The 18,074-nt window shown below is 36.1% G+C and overlaps 2 protein-coding genes across 7 annotated transcripts in view; one reads left to right on the top strand and one right to left on the bottom strand.

Annotated features, from left to right (window-relative positions):
* Nucleotides 1–1,754, top strand: part of UGP2 (UDP-glucose pyrophosphorylase 2) — a 69,983-nt gene extending 68,229 nt beyond the window's left edge. For all 4 annotated transcript variants that reach the window (XM_082746679.1, XM_082746681.1, XM_082746680.1 and 1 more), the window contains exon 10: nucleotides 705–1,754. In XM_082746679.1, coding sequence (XP_082602805.1) covers nucleotides 705–812 — 108 coding nt within the window. In that variant the 3' untranslated portion in view covers nucleotides 813–1,754. The remainder of the gene's footprint in view (nucleotides 1–704) is intronic.
* A 6-nt stretch (nucleotides 1,755–1,760) lies between these two features.
* Nucleotides 1,761–18,074, bottom strand: part of VPS54 (VPS54 subunit of GARP complex) — a 97,500-nt gene continuing 81,186 nt past the window's right edge. For all 3 annotated transcript variants that reach the window (XR_014315869.1, XM_082746641.1, XM_082746642.1), the window contains 3 exons: nucleotides 8,968–9,075; nucleotides 6,773–6,867; nucleotides 1,761–3,168 (listed from right to left, as the gene is read on the bottom strand). Coding sequence is in view for 2 of the 3 variants with exons in the window: in XM_082746641.1 (XP_082602767.1) it covers nucleotides 3,063–3,168; nucleotides 6,773–6,867; nucleotides 8,968–9,075 (309 nt within the window). In the remaining variant the exon portion in view is untranslated. The remainder of the gene's footprint in view (nucleotides 3,169–6,772; nucleotides 6,868–8,967; nucleotides 9,076–18,074) is intronic.

Genomic DNA, 18,074 nt, shown 5'->3' with positions numbered 1-18,074 from the left:
ATAACAGTTGATTAACATATTTTGTAGGTCATATATATTATATACTGTATTCTTACAATAGAGGAAGCTAGAGATAAGAAAATTTTAAGAAAATCATTTATAGTACTGTTCTGTATTTATTGAAAAAAGTGCATGTAAGTGGGGCCCAGACCATTGAAACATGAGTTCCAGGGTCAACCGTACAGACCTGTATATGTGTGTGTGTGTATAGAACTTTATTGCTGATATTATGTGTGTATATACACACATGTACATGAAACTTTACTGCTAATACTCATCTGTACAGTCTCACTTAAGACATGAAAAATATATTAGTAAACTATTTTTAAAAAACAAAAACCCAAACCTGTATGTAAATATAAACCAAGCACCTCAGTATCTTTATGAAGGTAGATAATGCTGGTGACCTTGCAGGTAGTTCTTTCAAAGGGCCAGTTATGCTGTGGCATAGGGTCTACTTCTCACTTCTAGTACCACCTCTGATACAGAGGCAAGGTCTCCAGAACTACTGCCAGGATTCCTAGAGGGACACATTATATAATTTTCCTTAACCTATTATTTTTCATGTTTAATATTGCTGTATGTACAAATGCTACATTGTAAATGGGAGTTCTACATAAATTTGGTAATTGTAAGAAAATCAGTTGCATTTCAGCTGCAGTTTTAAATATATTCTCTTCTGTTTTGTCTTCCCTGTCACATAGGGAACAGTTATCATCATTGCAAATCACGGTGACCGAATTGACATCCCACCTGGAGCAGTATTAGAGAACAAGATTGTATCAGGGAACCTTCGTATCTTGGACCACTGAAATGAAAAATACTGTGTACACTTCATACTAATTATGGGCTAAACAGTTTCTTATAATGAAATGTTCTCTAGGATTCTAAAATCAGCAGGTACTTTACTATGTTACTGTACCCTGCAGTATTAATTTTTAAAGTAGTTTTTTTTGCAGTATGCTTTTAGTTGAAGAAAAGCACAGATGGAAGCAATATTTTTCTTCTTTGAAGAGGACCCTGAAAGTTCATCTTAAAGTGCAATACTATTTAATCTTAAAACTGGGGCAGCTCTAATGGAACATCTTTTAACTGAGGCCTCAGTGACGGTCACTTTGAATTGCTAGTGATTTTCAAAAATAAAGCTGTGAGGCAATCCATGTGCACATGTACACTTTCACTGCTAACCTTAGGAAATAGTTTATGAAAAACGGTTTATTCTTGCAAAACAGTTACTGAACCAGTTGGAAGATTTGCTCTTGAAATATTTAAGTACTCACTGGCCAGTTACCTAACACATCTAATTTTTGCTTTTCTAAGAAACTTAACCACATCATTCTTTCCATGGGAATTAAACCTGAAGGTATTTAGTACCTATCATCTAGTCCTAAGCCTGGGATGCCTGCCATGCTTTCCACAGACTCTCCATTTATTAAAACAAATAAAGTGATGTTTCTTTTCCCAGCTCAAGAGTTTGGGGGTGGGTAGAGGTAGGGTATTTCTTTGACATCCTTGTTCTCTAGTATGATGGGGTGGAGGTATAACTTTATAAAAAGTTCCCTTTCCCCAAAGCATTCTTGGTGTGACTGAAAATATTCACGAATAACCTTTCAAATCAGTTCTGCTGATAGTTTAATTTGTGGCTTTTCTCTAAAGATTAATTACATTTTCTAATTTTTCCATACTTGTTTTTGAGTAGGCTGCTTGTAATTTAAAGTTTCCTGTATACTATTAAAAAAAAGTTGCCTTATAAAGTCTGGTAATTTTTTACAGCTTTATTTTAGACAGTTTAAGAACCAATGACATACCTTAGTAATGATAAAGAAAACAGGCTTTCCTTTTAAGAAATGGAAGAGCACAAAATAAGACTATTTCATTGTACATAATCACCACAAGGTTAGGCACTCTGACAGGGTTTAGGCAAGATTCTGGTATGAGGTGAGGCACAGGCACTTTCATTTGTAGAGTGCTGCTGATTCTAGTTTTGAAGGTAGGTATTATAAAATCTTTAAATAACTTACTCGTCACCTTATATTTCTGACCCCAACACAGCAGCCTATATTTTAAAAGTTCTGTTTTATTCCTGGTCTTTGTTCATATACACGTCAAAAGTAACTTTTTTAAAAACAAGAACCCAAGGGGGCCATATTTCATATGTTATCTAAATGTTAAAATGAGAACTCATAAATAGGCAGAATATATGAAAATGTATTCTTACCATTTGCTAGAAATAAAAAGGAAAAAAAAGCCCCACAAACCAACCCTTCATAGATACTTTTATAAAAATACAGCTATTAAACTGCAGCCTTTCATATACCACTTCTGAAAAGTATTTAAATTAGTAGTTGCATAAATAAATGCCAGTATCTTATTCTTTAATTATTACTGTGATCAAACTTTCAAGTATTTAGACTACTCTGGAAGGCTTTACTCAGTTGACATATAGTGGTGGTAGAAAGATTAAATATGCGACACCCAAGGCCTGAAACTTGACATTGGTCACTAAAACAAAAATTGAATTTCTAAATCCAAGCAATCAAAAGATGTTTATTTTTTATAGAAAGATCTGTAAAAAAATAATTTTTCAAACAGCTTTACTTTCATAGAGAAAACTTTCTACAGAGGTTGACTAAGATTTTAATATTTTAAATTGTACCATCATTAAATAAGGTGGGACACCATATGAATTTCATTGCACTGGAAGAAATGCAAAGCATTTTTTAATATAAAGTATACAGAGCATTCTAGTCAACTACAGCTGTGTTACAGCTATGTGTTCTTTTGGATTTGGTCCAAAGAAACCTGAGTCTGTTTCCAGAGAGAATGAAAAATGTTATAGACACCTGATCAGTTACTCCTCACTGAAGGAAGCATAAAAATGGCATTCCTTGTAGATCCCACTGAATCCCAGTTTCCCAACACTGATACTTTCCTTTTCCCCTTCCCCTACTCCAGTTCACTTTGGGTTCGAGGTTCAGTTCTTGAATCACAGGCATCCACATTTTCTTCATAAATATACACATCCCATGGTCAGATGAGCTACCCAGTTTTCCAGTATGTCATCACCTCTTCTGTTCCCAGATCTCGGACATATTTAGGTCCAAATCTTTAAGACCTTTTAAGGCTTGAAGATTTCCAGTGTAAAAAGCTACATCTGCTGTGACCAACCTAGACATTGGAGAGAAAACTATTTTTAATCTCACTTTCTACTGCATAATAAAAGAAGCAATGTTCATAGAGTCAGTCTTATTCTAACTGCCGAGACTATTATTTAAAATTCAGATTTCCTAGGGACCAAATGTCAGTATGTTTCTTAGCAGGATTTCTGCTATCAGATAGTTAGAGTGCTCTCTTTCAACAATGAATATCTTGAAAAAGAATAAACTAGTGCAGGCTGGACTGGGTTTCATAATTCTGCCTAATAAAATAGATTTATCTTAATATGAAATAAAATAGAACAATAATACATTAAGATGTTTCTTTGGTAAGTTATCACTACAATATACAGTTGACTCTTGAACATCAGGGTTTGAACTGCACAGGTCTATTTACAGATATTTTTTGACATGGTACAGCATGAAATGTACTATTATGATTTTCAAAACCTTTTCCCAGCTTTACTACAACAACACAGTATATAACATACAAAATATGTTAATCAACTGTTGTTGTTAATGATAAGGCTTCCAGTCAACAGTGGGTATTATTAGTTAGGCTTCTGCAAAGTCAAAAATTACATGTGGATTTTCTACTGCAAGGGGAGTGGGTGCCCTCAACCTCTGCATTGTTCAAGGATCAACTGTACATGTATATGACTAAAGAAATCAAGTGAAAGAAAGATAAGGTTTCCGGAGTGACATCCAAAGGAGTTAAATGAAAGCTGAGATTCATGTATATGTTATTACTAGATACAAAACCTGATACATCCAGCAACACTAGATGAAAAAACAAAGTCTTACACTTTTGAGTACTGAACTGTCACATTAATGTCCATACTTGAAAGGACATTCCAGGAAACAACACTCGGATAAATAAATACTAAAGCTCCATGCATATAAAATAGGGACTGGCCCATTGAGGAATAAATAGACCCTGATTTAGTAGTTTGTAAAAGAGAAGAGGAAAGCCAGCTTCAGTATTTTAATGAACACATAAGTTCTGGATTGCTAGAGTACATGGGACAAAGGTATTAGAAGCACCCTCAATGTTTGTACTACAGTCCAATTTATAAAATGCTTTTAGACTTATGTACTTAATGTTTTACCTCTTATCACATGGCAGAATTTAATGAGGATCATATTTTTCATTTAAAACATCTAATTCAGGTATTTTTTAAAAGATTCAAAATTATATTTGTGATAGATAGTATGGCCAATTAAGTACACTAAAACTGACAGCAACAGCTCAAAAAAGAACAAAACCTTTCTAAGGCAAGGTTCTCACACTAAAAATTAAGCATAAAATTAGCATTTAATTCTCCACTTAAAAATATTTCCTGAGTTTTATCAAAGTTGAAAATTGTTTAACATAAAAGATATTTACAACATGTATAACTAACAAAGGATTAGTTTGATTAGGGCATAAGCAAAACTAAAATCCACACAAGAAAAATAATACCCAAGAGAAAAATGGGCAGAGAAAATGAACAGGAAAAGTCAGATAAGAACACTAATAAATGACTAATATATGAAAAGATGAAAACATTAGGAAATGCAAATCAAAACAAGAAACCACTGGCAACCATTTAAAAATCTAACAGCAAATGTTGGAAGCATTGTACAACCACTCTGGAGAATATTCTCGCAATACCTAGTAGAGTGAGAATGTACATATGCTCTGACCAACTTGTATATATACCCCCCAAAATGGTCACACTATTAGATATGTATATAGATCTTCACTGTGGCATAGCTGTAATGGAAAAAAGTAATGACCTAGGAATCTATCATTTGGAGAAGTGACTATATTAAATATGGTTGTTTCATGTGGGAGAATAAAAAGCAGTAAAAAAAAAAATAGACAATTCCTATATATCAAACCAGTTACAATGCTGAGTAGAAAAAAGTAAGCAGTGTATATACAATATACCATATAAGTAAATTAAGTTTATAAAACAGTACTACCTACTTTTTTAAGATACAGAGATAATGTGAAGGACTGAAAGAATGCAGACCAAATTTATTAAAAATATTGATTATGAATTGGGGCAAAGAGAATGTGACTGGAGATGGGGTCAAGGGACACTTCAGTTTATCTGGAATGTTGGTTTTTGGTTTTTTTGTTGTTGTATTTTTTAAAGATTTTATTTGAGAGAGCATGAGCAGGGGAAAGCCATCCCAAGAACAAAAATTTCTTTTAAGCAGGTAGTTTGCTATGTCTTTGGCTAGAGTCTAGAGGTTAATTTTCAGAGAATTCCATAATTCAAGGGATTACTCAGAGGCATGAACTGACTTACACAGAATTAGTGTCTTTAAAAGTATGTGACAGTGAAATCACTAAGGTGGTTCAACCCCGAAATAGCTATATTAACAAAGAAAATAATATGTAATGAGTTAGCCTGGATGCTTCGGAACTTTTGGTCAGAAAAACCAACCAACCCAGATTTAGCTATGGGACTAAAAGAAAACGTTATATATGAGAGGAGTGGGGCTTAAAAATATTAGTTTTTAAAAAAGAGTTTCTGAGAGATATCTGGTATTCATAAACTGTCCTTAAACTTCTCTGTGGCTCTGAAATTTTTGAAAATAACAATTCTAAAAAAAAAGAGAGAAAAACAAGATAATAATCGAGAGAATCAGAATTTTGCATCAAAAAGTTCAGCGTGGCCAACAGATTCAGCAGTCTGAAGCTTCCAAATATTTCTTGCAAAATCAACTCAGTGTACTTGTTTTATTGTAGAGGACCAATTTCTGACTCCAAAATACTTTTTTTCATTTGTTCCTATAAGTATGAAGTTTAAGCCTGAAACTTAACAGGGAATAAAATATCTTATTCCTCAAAAATCCATGGAACAGCTACCACTAAGGAAATCCTATTAAGGTGTAGCTTCACGATTAGTGCTTTTGCATTTTGTATAATCTTTTCCCCATATCTTTATCTATATTGCTCCTCACAAAAATCTTGTTATGGTACTTTTTACCATTATCTCTATTTTCAAATTTAAGAAAATAAAAGCGCAGAGTGTGTAAGCGATTTACCTAAAGTCAAACAGCTAGTAAGCAGCGGAACTTAACCCAAGTTTTCTGATTCTAAATTTTGTTTTCTCTTACATAATTACATTATCTCACCAATAATACATATATTTTGTTCAACAGCTTACAATAAAATGGACATATACACTTACACTTTATTTTTTGTGACCCTTTGGAAGACTTTAAAGCAAATTTTATCTTTCTCATTTTATGAATAAGGCAGAAGTTACTTAACTTCTAGTGGACCTTTTAGTGGTCACACAACTACAAAGTAAGACTTTGAGTCCTGTCCACATAGGGAGAGACTACTGGGTAACATAAGGAGGTGCTGACCCACAGTGCCTCAAAACATACATTTTAAGTAATGGACCATTTATAAAACACTTTAATGTAGAAAGGCAGATAGGCAGATACAGATATCCTCTCCACAGAGAAAAAAGGCAAAAAGTTGCTGACTTTACCATTGTGAGGGTCCGACATAGTGGAAAAGGATATACGGTAGAAAAGGACAGCATAATGAATAAAAACCAATCAAGCAATCCAGCACAGGAACACCCAGTAAAAATATTTTGAAAACATACCCATTTTGAGGTCCTCCATCATTTATCACATTTAAATGAGATAACTGCTTTTTCAAGTGGAGTTTATAACTTGCATTAATTCTTAAAAATAACATCTGGAGAAGAAAAAAAATGGTTTCTTAAAGCTCTACTGAAATAGAAGACATAAGCATCTGAGTTATCAGTATCAAATCAGTATTATTTGAAGAAAAATTTTTAAAATTTTTAAAAAAATCTTTGCTTTGGCATATACTTTTAAGTATACTTTTAAGAAGCTCCTCTAAGGTATTTAGTTGCTTTTTTTTTTTTAAGATTTTATTTATTTATTTGACAGAGAGAGAGAGATCACAAGTAGGCAGAGAGGTAGGCAGAGAGAGATAGGAGGAAGCAGGATCCCCGCCGAGCAGAGAGCCCAATGCGGGGCTCGATCCCAAAACCCTGGGATCATGACCCGAGGCCTTACCCAGGAGCCCCTAGTTCCTATTTTAGTTTAATTTTTCTACATTTTTGGATAAAAGCTTGTTTTCCCCTTAATGATATGTTTTATCACTGCCTTTCTGCCCCTTAGAAGTCCTCTAGGATATATGAGGGGATCAACCATGTCAGGCAAAATGAAATAGAGAATTCTGCAATATATTAAATATGAATTTGATAGGGGAAAAAAAGGCAACAATGGTAAGAGGCAAAGACACTTTCATCCTTCTAAACTGGTAAAATTACTAGAAATTATTTTGTTGCCCCTGTATGCAGATATTTGATGTAATGGCTCAAAACTTATGTGGGAAATACCTGACCTGAAGCTATATATATTTAATCTTTGGAAACAATTTTTTAGAGTAACACTGATTTTCAATAGGGAAAAATATATATAATGTCATCTATGGAAGTTTTGTGGAACTACTAGTATTCAATATTGATATAAAATCTAATTCTTACCCAGCTCTGACAAGAGTTCCCTTTAAATGATGATGTAGATAAAAACACATGGACTACCTGTATGCCTAGCTCCCTGACCTGGCCATAATTAGAACTCAGATGACAAATCCACTAGGTCAGAATGTCAGAGGTGTGAGATCTTACACTTGCAATGAGAAGAATGGCTTGACTAGGAAGTAGTGAGAAAGAAAAAAGAGACCCAGTGGGAGCTCCATATATTATAGCTCCTTCTCAATTCTTAGTGAGCCTCAAATGAGTTGGATGATATTTCATCATGAGTTTGGAATGATTAATGAAAACCTAGGGAAACATGAAGAAAAACAGTAAAAGCTACTGTAGGATGGAAGTCTGAGGTGGTATGGGAAAGGAAAGCAGTAGGAGATAGAATAGGCAAAAGATACTAAGAAAGCTACCTTTTGCTCCCAAATACCACTCCCATGTACCTAATTAATTTGAGGCAAACTCAAGAAACAAACTTGTCTGAATACCAAAAATCCCTGGGAAAACTCATCAACCGTACAACTAGGCTTGTATTCTAACACTATCATTCTCCAACTAGGCCTGAATGAGATAACCTGGTATAGAGGGAACAAGCTAAGGTGGGTAAAGAAGATTGGAAAAAAAAGAATCTTTAAAGTACCAGGAAAGAGGAACCAAGCAAGTGGGGGGTGAGGTAGGAGGGTTGGTGAACAGTGAAGAGAACTCTGATAACACTCATGTAGGGGAAGACAGTCAGGACAAAGGGTGGATACTTCATAGGTAAGAAGTGCCAAAGACTACCCATTTTGCTATTTTTCTGGTTATGTCTACTACTGATCACTTACACTGATGTAACAAATATTAATGAAGTATATTGACTGAGTTACTTTATGTGTCATCTCATTAATTCCATCATTAATTCTTCTACTATCCCATTTGAATTATAATAACAGCAACGTATTTTACAGTTGAAAAATGCTAACTCTGATTTTCAAACTGATATTGTACTGAACGATCTAAGTAGAATCCAGCATTTCTGATACTCAATGGCCAAATGAAAAATCTGCTTTTTATAACTGCTGACACAGAGCAGAGCAGTTACTGCTCTGGCCTGTTGGAGCTAGGGGCACTTTGAAATCAAGAAATTTTTACCTATGTTCCACAGGTCAATGTAACAGCTGAAAAACATAATCATATTGGAGTAAGAACTAGGCTTAACTGTACCAAAAGTATGTAAAAACATTCCAATTCTGTATGCATATGTTATATATAAAAAAGTAGTGTTAGGAATTACTACTCACTTGTGTTTGTTCTTCTGGAAGAAGATCAAATATAGCTTCATGCATTTTTGCCATTTGCTTACAAATATTCCTGAAACAGGCAGAAGGAACGGGAGCTTTCACCTCGTACTGGCAAGGGAAAATAGTGAGAATTATATTCATGTCCTCTGGATTGTTTATTGTCCCCACTATTCCCTCAGACATATGTTTCAGCCCTTACATGCCTAACTCTAATAGAGTTGAAGCTTACACTTCAACTATGATCTATGCCACTCATGCAAATCTCAAGAACTTTTCATTAAATATCCTAATCTACTTTGATGAATCCAGCAAAATTAGTGGCTAAAGAACACAGGCTGCTTCTCTTAAGACAGACTTTGTTTGGGTACAAATCCCAGCCCTTCAGAGTCTTAGCTATGTGATACTGGGCAAGTTACTTCATTTCTCTAGATTTCAAAGGCCTTGCTGTGAGGACTTAAAAGAACACAAAACAATGCTTGATACAAAGTAAGTACACAAAAAATGTTAGCTACCAGTCTGGCTCGATATACAATGATGAATCTTTCAAGTAGGCCCTCCATATTAACATTATTTTTTAAGCATGATTTTCAGAGTGTGTCAACATGATCATATCAAATCAACAGGAGTCTGGTAGAATTAAAATTTTCCTTTTCTTTTGTAGGTAGGCCAATTAGTAATCACATTTATCTTAACTATGGTAGAGGAAGCCTTTTTCAGAATGACCTATACTGAAAATTTAAACTTAGGTAAATTCATTTTACTATCCTTACATTTGGGATAATATACTAGTATCATTCAGATAACCATCTTTGGCCCATATTTAACAATTCACAACTTAACTTATAAACTATTTTTATTTATAAGACAAATCTGGGCTATATAATTTAGTGTACTAATCTTATATAGTTTTTTAAAAGGATGAATTCCAATATACTGCTCTTAGCAGGACCATGCAGAAGTTATCATGTGACTGGGCCCAAAATAAGCAAACTTGTGACCATATAGATTTTACCTTTCTCCAGCCTAGAAATACATAAAACATCCTTATCTTTTTTGTTAACAACAGCTTTAAGATATGATTCACATAGCATAAAAAGTTCATCTGTTTAAAGTATTCAGTTAGCTGGTTTTTAATAAACTCAGAGTTATACAACCATCATCGTTAATTTCTGAACATTTTCATCACCTCAAAAGAAACCCATAACCATTAGCAGTCACTCCACCTGACCCCTCCCCTCAGCTCCTGGCAACCACTAATATCCATAAATGTAATCACACAATGTGTGGCTTTTTGTGACTGGCTTCTTTCACTTAGCATAATGCTTTCAAGATTCATCCACATTGTTAACATGCATCGAAACTTCATCCTTTTTAGGGTTGCATGACATTCTACTGTACGAATATACCATAATTTGTCCAATCATTAACTGATGAACATTTGGGCTCTTTCCACTTTTTGGCTATTATGAATAATAATGCCATGAACACTCGTTTTTATGTGGGCAAGTTGTTTTCAATTCTTTTGGGTGTATACCCAGAAGTGGAATTACTGGGTCATATGGTTAACTTTAATCTTTTGACAAAATACAAAAGTTTTTTCCAAAGTAGCTATATCGTTTTACAGTCCTACTCAGCAGTATATGAGGGATCCAATTTCTCCATATCCTCAACCAACACTAGTTATTGTCTGCCTTTTTAATTTAGGCATCTTAGTGGGTATGAAGTAGTTATCTCATTATGGTAACATCCCTATATTTTAAATACCACTTGTACTGGGATGAATAGTATCCCCCCAAAATTCATGTTCACTTAGAATCTTAAAAGGTCATACCAGAAGAGAGCGGGCCCTAAATCCATGGACTGGTGTCTTTATAAAAGAAAAGAGAAGGAAATTCAGACATAGACGCAGAGAAGGAAAATGACCACGTGAAGACAGAGGTAGAAACCGGAATGACACATTAACAAGCCAAAGAATGCCAGCAACTGACAAGCACCAGAAGCCAGGAAGAGGCAGGAAATACTCTTTGCTAGAGCCTTTAGAGGAAGCATGGTTAACAACACTTTGATTCAGGACTTCTGCCTCCAGAATTATGAGAGAATACATTTCTGTGGTTTTAAAGCCACTCAGTCTTTGGTAATTTGTTATGGCAGCTCTAGGTAACTAGTACAGCCTCAAAACCTTCCTCCACCCCTGCCTGCCCTAAAGATACTATTCTTTCCATTTTACCTTCACCATCCTTTCTTCAGGCACCGAAACTTGATACTGTACTTTTTTAATTCTCAACCCTTAAAATCTGGTTCTAGCCACTACCCAAACCACCTGCCTCCACTATTAACAATTTTCTGAAATTTCTGCAAAAATCACTAAAGCATCCTAACTTCCAAATTTAGTGACTTTCCTAGTTCTCCTTCCTCATTGCTCTGTCCTTGGTCCTCAGATAATGTAGTGTTTTCCTGAGTTTCCTCCCTTCCTGACTTTCCTCTCTTCTGTATCCTGTCTCCTAAGTGCAAAAGCTTCTTTAATCTTAACTCCCCATTATCCCCTTTCTCTCTTATCAATCTCAATCTAACAACTTCTAATGTATCTTTAGTCTTGAAACACTTCATTAAATTTCAGTCACCCATCTCCTTAATGTTCCACACCATAAATGAGTTTATCATGAACTTTTTCAAACATGCTCCTCCTTCCCGTTTCCATTACTACTGCTGGTTTCATAATCCTCCTGCTCACATAGACTGGAAATCTTCACCTCAGTTTTTATTCCTCCTTATCCTTGGTTCCTTGTATTGAGTTGGTGACTGAGTGCCATCAATGTACTTTCAGATTATTTTGCAAGTTAGTATTCTAGGTCAGAGTTTCTCATCCTCTAACTCCCAACATTTTGGGCTATCTTATTCTTTGCTGGGAGGGCTATCCTGTGTATTGTAGAATGTTCAGTAGCATTCCTCACCTCTACTCACTAGCTACCAATATCGTTCCACTTCCCAAACTGTGACGACCAAAAATGTTCCCAACACTTCTGAATATCCTCAGGGGAAAAAACTGTCTCAGCTAAGAAATACTGCCCGAGGTGAAATCTTCAATACTTCTTACCTGAAAAAATGTAGTCACATTTTAATGAGTCCAGATATAAGGTCAACAAACATTTAATAAAACTGCCTGGTACATAAGAAACTCTGGATACATATTTTCTTAAATGTGTGTTTATATCTGCATATATACACACATATGTAATTATTAAGTATATAGGTATATATGTGTACATATATGTGTGTAAGTATGTACATAGGTATGTAGGTATATGAGTGTGTGTATATATGTATATGAATGTGTACGACTGAACAATGTGTCAGATGCTATGCTAGCTGGAGTGTACAAAGATGAGTCAGAGACCAAGCGCTCTGGGGAGCTGACAGCCTAAAAGCTGGCTGGTATTCCAGAAAGTGGGCTCTGCATGCTCCAAAAATATGGGTGAAGACATTTAGGCAACAGCAGAGATGGCTTCCCGAGCAGTACACCTGGACTGCTGAGTCTTCAAATGAAAAAAATTAAGTGAAAGTATTCCAAACAGATGACATGCTGTATCACCTCAAATCCATTCTATGTACTGTCTGATAAATACTACTAAAGTACAATTCTAATCCTATGATTTGTTATTTTAAAAACTTTTGGGTTCTACTTCTGTTTAAAATTTAGAAAGCTGTAAAAGAACATTCTACTACCCTCACCACAAGAAAAAACTGTAATAACTTACAAAATCTGACCTTTTCTTGAACCCGTCAGACAACAGAGGTCCCAGGAAACAAAGGAACTAATTCCAAAGAGTGACAAGCCCCACTGAGGAAAGATGGGACACAGGAACTGTCTCACTTTGCCAGAGCACAGGAAGAAGAGATGACCACCACAGAAACAAATAGAAATAAAACAACATTTTAACAAATTCCCAAGGGCCAATTATGGACTACTATTTATTTATAATAAATGAGAACACTGGCCACAAGGAAAGTATGCACTCACTCACAAGTTCTCCTCCATGGGTATCCAAAAGGTCCTCACAAACAATACTGGGGTCAGAAGTGGAGACCACAGAATCATTCTCACAGACAAGCAGGAGGTGACTGGCCACCACTAGAGAAAAGGAATAAGAACTGCCCACTTCCGTGCACCCTCCTCTTAAAGCAAAAGTGTAAAGTCACAGAGAAAGGGCACCAATTTCTTTAATCCCAGGGTTGTGAGGAATAGAAACAAAAAAATACCTTTAAGCCCAGGATCAAAAACCAATCAAAGTAGAGGTTGGCTACCACTGGAAGAGGGGTTGGAACACTGAGAAGACTTAACATCCAAGGACTTAACCTGATTTCAAGACTTTTAATAATGCTACAGCAGTTAAGACATTAAGACATGGCATTGGTCTAAAACAGACCAATGGAACAGAATAGAGAGTCTGAAAATAGACCCAAAGGAAAAAAGTCTATTGATTTTCAACAAAAGTGCCAATGGAGAAAGGACAGTCTTTTCAAAAAAAGGTTCTGGAACTATCCAGAAAAAAGAACACTGACTCATACTCTGCACTATATACAAAAATCAACTAGAAATGGATAACAAATATACATATAAAGCCTGAAGTAATAAATCCTTCAGAAGAAAACACAGAATCATCTTTGTAATGTGGGTTATACAAAAATTTCTTAGGACAACAAGAAGCATGAATGATAAAAGAAAAAATGAAACTGGAACTCATCAAAATTTAAAACTGTTCTTTCTATGACACTGTTAAGAAAATGAAAAGATAAGTGACAGACTGGAAGGAAATACTTACGAAACACATATTTGATAAAGGACTTGTATCAAGAATATATAGAACTCTCTCACAACTCAATAACCCAATTTTTAAAAATTAGCCAAAAGTCTGAACATGCTACCATAGAAAAGACACAGGTGAAAACCAATACATGAAAAGATGCTCAACATATAAGTTATTATGTAAACTAAAACCACAATGAATTATCACTCCATACAGACCTACTAGAGTACTAATTTTAAAAAACAAACAGAGAAAGTGCTGGTGAGGATGAAGAGCCCCTAGAACTCTCATATATCACAAGTAGGGGAAAAATGGTATGAATGTTTCATTCACATTCCTATACCACCATTAGCAGAGTCTAAGCAATTGGTAAAACACATGAAAAAAAATGTGGCAGTTTTTTATAAAGATATCATGAAGTTTTATACTTCTATACAACCATCAATCTAATCCAAGGTATTGACACAAAAGAAATGGAACATGTACCCACCTATAAATGCATATACAAATTTTTAAAACAGCAGATGAAAATCAGATCAGTGGTTGTCAAGGTTTTGGATGTGGGGAGAGAAGTGACAGCAAAAGCGCCTGAGAGAGTGTTTAACAGTGATGGAACGGTTCTATATCTTGATTGTGGTAGTTCTACTACCACACAGGTTAAAGTTAGTAAACTACGTATTTAGAAAGGGTAAATCTTACTGAACATAAATTATACATCCATAAGCTGGACTTAAATCCATCAGCTTTCCACTGGTAGCAAAAACTCTTCACTGTCTTTCCAACATATCTCCCATTCCTCAGTTCAACCACCCTAAAACATTAGCTAAATAGAATAACTTACCTCTGTTATTTTAACAACAACAAAAGCATTAGCAGTCAACATTTACTGGAAACTTGCTATAGTCAGACATATGATAAAAGAAAAGCACTCCACATAAATATTATCTCATTAATCCTTACTACAACTTTATAAGGCTCTATTATTTTCCCTATTTAAAGACAGAAACTGAGGTTTAAGGAGATTAATTTGCCCAAGGTGCTTTAATGGCTTATCTGGGACAAACATGAACTTAGGTCTACCTGACTCCAAATCCCTGACACTGATCTTCCCCCTTATGATTCCTACCTACAATGCTGCCAATTCAAAGCACCTCTTTACCTCAACTTTGTTTACCCTAACCATAGCGATCTTTAAAAGCAAGACTTAACATGCATGCCTCATCCATAAAGTGTTCCCAGATCTCCCTCCTCAGCTGGCAACCAGCTCTTCCAAAGCATTAAAAGCTCTAATAGCACAAAAGAGATTCCTTATTTCGGCTCTTTCCATATTCCACCTTCTGGTATAATTATTGATATACTTTTCTTATTAGATAGTTTACTATTTGAAGGACAATAGTGAAGACTTCTTCACCTTATGTATCCCAGTTACCTAACACAATTTAATTTCCTGAATGAATGAATGAAAGAATGAATACAGGAATAAATGACAGCTGGGACATTAGTTTAGCCAGTATAATTAGATGTTTATGTTTCATTCTATCCAAGCAATGGTACCATCACTTACTAGCTTTTTAGAATCAGCCTATATTACTGTGTTATCCTTCTTTCTCCAAATTAAATTTTCAGGTAAGAAAATAAAAAGCTAAAATTAAGAGGTTTAACCCAAACCAAACACTGTCTGCTATCCTGGGATGAATTAAAAACAGAGCTAAACTCCTGGGTAACCCATAAAAGCAACTAGGGCAGGGAGTGGCAAACAGAGACTTGTTAACTGGGAGAATGTAACAGGCCAAGGTAACAGAAGTCTCAGTAGGAATATAGTAGTGAAAATACTAAGTTCTAAAGACTAGGCACATTCTTGACATTAAAAATAATGGGGAGGAGTATATTTAAAGTTTGTAAGACTTAAGACACATAATAACTAAATGCTGTATGTAAGCTATAGAAACCCTTGTTCAAACAAGTTATTGACATTTTGGGATAACTGATAAATTTTAAATAGGAATAAGCATTAGATGATATTAAGGAATTATTGTTAATTTTGTTAAGTGTGATTTGGTAGCATGAATATGTAAGAAACTTTCAGTTTTTAGACATACATAACTGACTTATTCAGGGCTGAAATATCATATGCCTCACATTTATTATAAAATATTTTATGGGGCAACAAGGTGGCTCAGTAGGTTAGGCACCCAACTCCTGATTTTGGCTGAGGTCATGATTTAGGGTTGTGAGATCAAGCCCTGCATTCCAGCTCTGTGCACAGCAGGAAGTCTGCTTGAGATTCTCTCCTTCTGTTCTCCACCCACCCTGGTAGTGCTCTCTAAGATAAATAAATCTTAAAAAAATAAAAAAATATTGTAGCAAAAAAAGCAAAATGTGACTGTTACATAAAGGTGATAAATACATGGAAAGCTCATTAAATAATTCTTTTTCTTTACCAATAGATTAACAAATAAATAAATAAATAAATAAAATCGTCACAGGAGAAACTCAAGCCACAGTCCTAATTCTTGGTAAACCAACCAACCAAACAACAACAACAACAAAAAAACCCACAGAATAAATCATGGAATTTAGTACTGGCACTTTTTTGGTTTTGCTTCATTATACTCCAGAGCTTATTACTAGTTTCACTATTTAACATTTACCTTATTTGACACTATCAGGTACTTACAACCCTCTGCCTTGTTGGATAGTAAACTTTTCTTTCTCTCTCTCTTTTTTTAAAGATTTTATTTATTTATTTGACAGAGAGATAGAGAGCATAGGTAGGCAGAGAAGAAGGCAGGAGAGGGAGAAGCAGGCTCCCTGATGCGGGATTCAATTCCAGGACCACGACCTGCACTGAAGGCAGATGCTTAACTGACTGAGCCACTCAAGCGCCCTGGTAAACTTCTTCCTTAAAAATTAGCTCATCAATTTTCTCCAAATCTTTATTTGAATGCGATTAGTTAACATACAGTCTAACATTAGTTTCAGGTGTAGAATTTAGTGATTCATCACTTACATACCATACCTGTGGCTGATCACAAGTGCCTTCCTTAATCCCCATAAACCATTTAACTCATCCCCCGACCATCTCCCCTCCTGTAATAGATGGTAAACTCCTTTAGAGTAGTCACGGTGTATTATTTATTAACTTCTGGTAGACAGAAGAAGGGCATGTATCAAAAAGGAAAACTGGGGTAACAGTACTGCTTTTGAATTTAGTTTGTACTTGGCAACCATAAAAATAGAGAATTCCTGCGGGAGGAGTCAAGATGGCAGAGAAGTAGCAGGCTGAGATGACATCAGGAAGCAGATCAGGTAGATAGCTTATCAAACCATTCCAAACATCTACAAATCCAACGGGAGATCAAAGAGAAGAGGAGCAGCGATTCTAAAAGCAGACAGTTGACCACTTTCTAAAAAGTCGGGCCAGTGGAGAAGTGAATCCAAAGCGAAAGGAAGATAGACCGCGGGGGGGAGGGGCAGGCTCCCGGCAAGGGCGGAGCAACGGAGTACAAAACCAAAACTTTTAAAAGTCTGCTCCACTGAGGGACATCACTCCAGAGGCTAAACAGGGGTGAAGCCCATGCGGGGACAGGGTGGTCTCAGGTGCCATGGGGTCACAGAAAGATCGGGGGTGTCTGAGAGTCGCAGAGCTCACAAGTATTAGAGTAGGGAAGCCGGCTACAGAGACGGAGCTGAGGAGTGAGCTCTCAACTCGGAGTTACCTTATCGTGATCCATAGCAGAGGTCACTGCTCTCTGAGGGGGGACCCAACAAGATCAGGGAGACTCCCCTGGAAGAGCTCAGAGATCTGCGGGGTTCGGAGACTCCAGGCAGGGCTGTGTGCCAGAGACAAAGACGCTTGGTCACGGGCTGGGTGAGCTCAGAGCGCAGCCAGAGGCCAGGGAGACAGGAGCGACTGAGCGCTTTTCTTGGAGGGTGGACGGAAGAGTGGGACCCCAGCTCTCGGCTCCTCTGGGCCAGAGACTGGAAGGCCGCCATTTTCATTCCCATCCGCCAGAACTACGTAAAAGCCTTCCGGGAACAAAAGATCCCAAAAGCGAACCCGAGCGGATTACTTAGCCTGGCCCCTGGTAAGGGTAGTGCAATTCCGCCTCAGGCAAAAACACTTGAAAATCATTACAACAGGCCCCTCCCCAAGAATAGCATGAAGTCCAGCAACGAACAAGTTCACTTACCAAGGAAAACAGCGGAATTCCAGAGGAGGAGAAAGCAAAGCATGGAATTCATGGCTTTCTCCCTATGATTCTTTAGTCTTGCAAAGTTAATTAAATTTATTTTATTTTA

Source organism: Mustela nivalis (assembly GCF_964662115.1).
Source record: "Mustela nivalis genome assembly, chromosome: 8".
Taxonomy (NCBI): domain Eukaryota; kingdom Metazoa; phylum Chordata; class Mammalia; order Carnivora; family Mustelidae; genus Mustela; species Mustela nivalis.
This window is presented reverse-complemented; position numbering and strand designations above follow the sequence as displayed.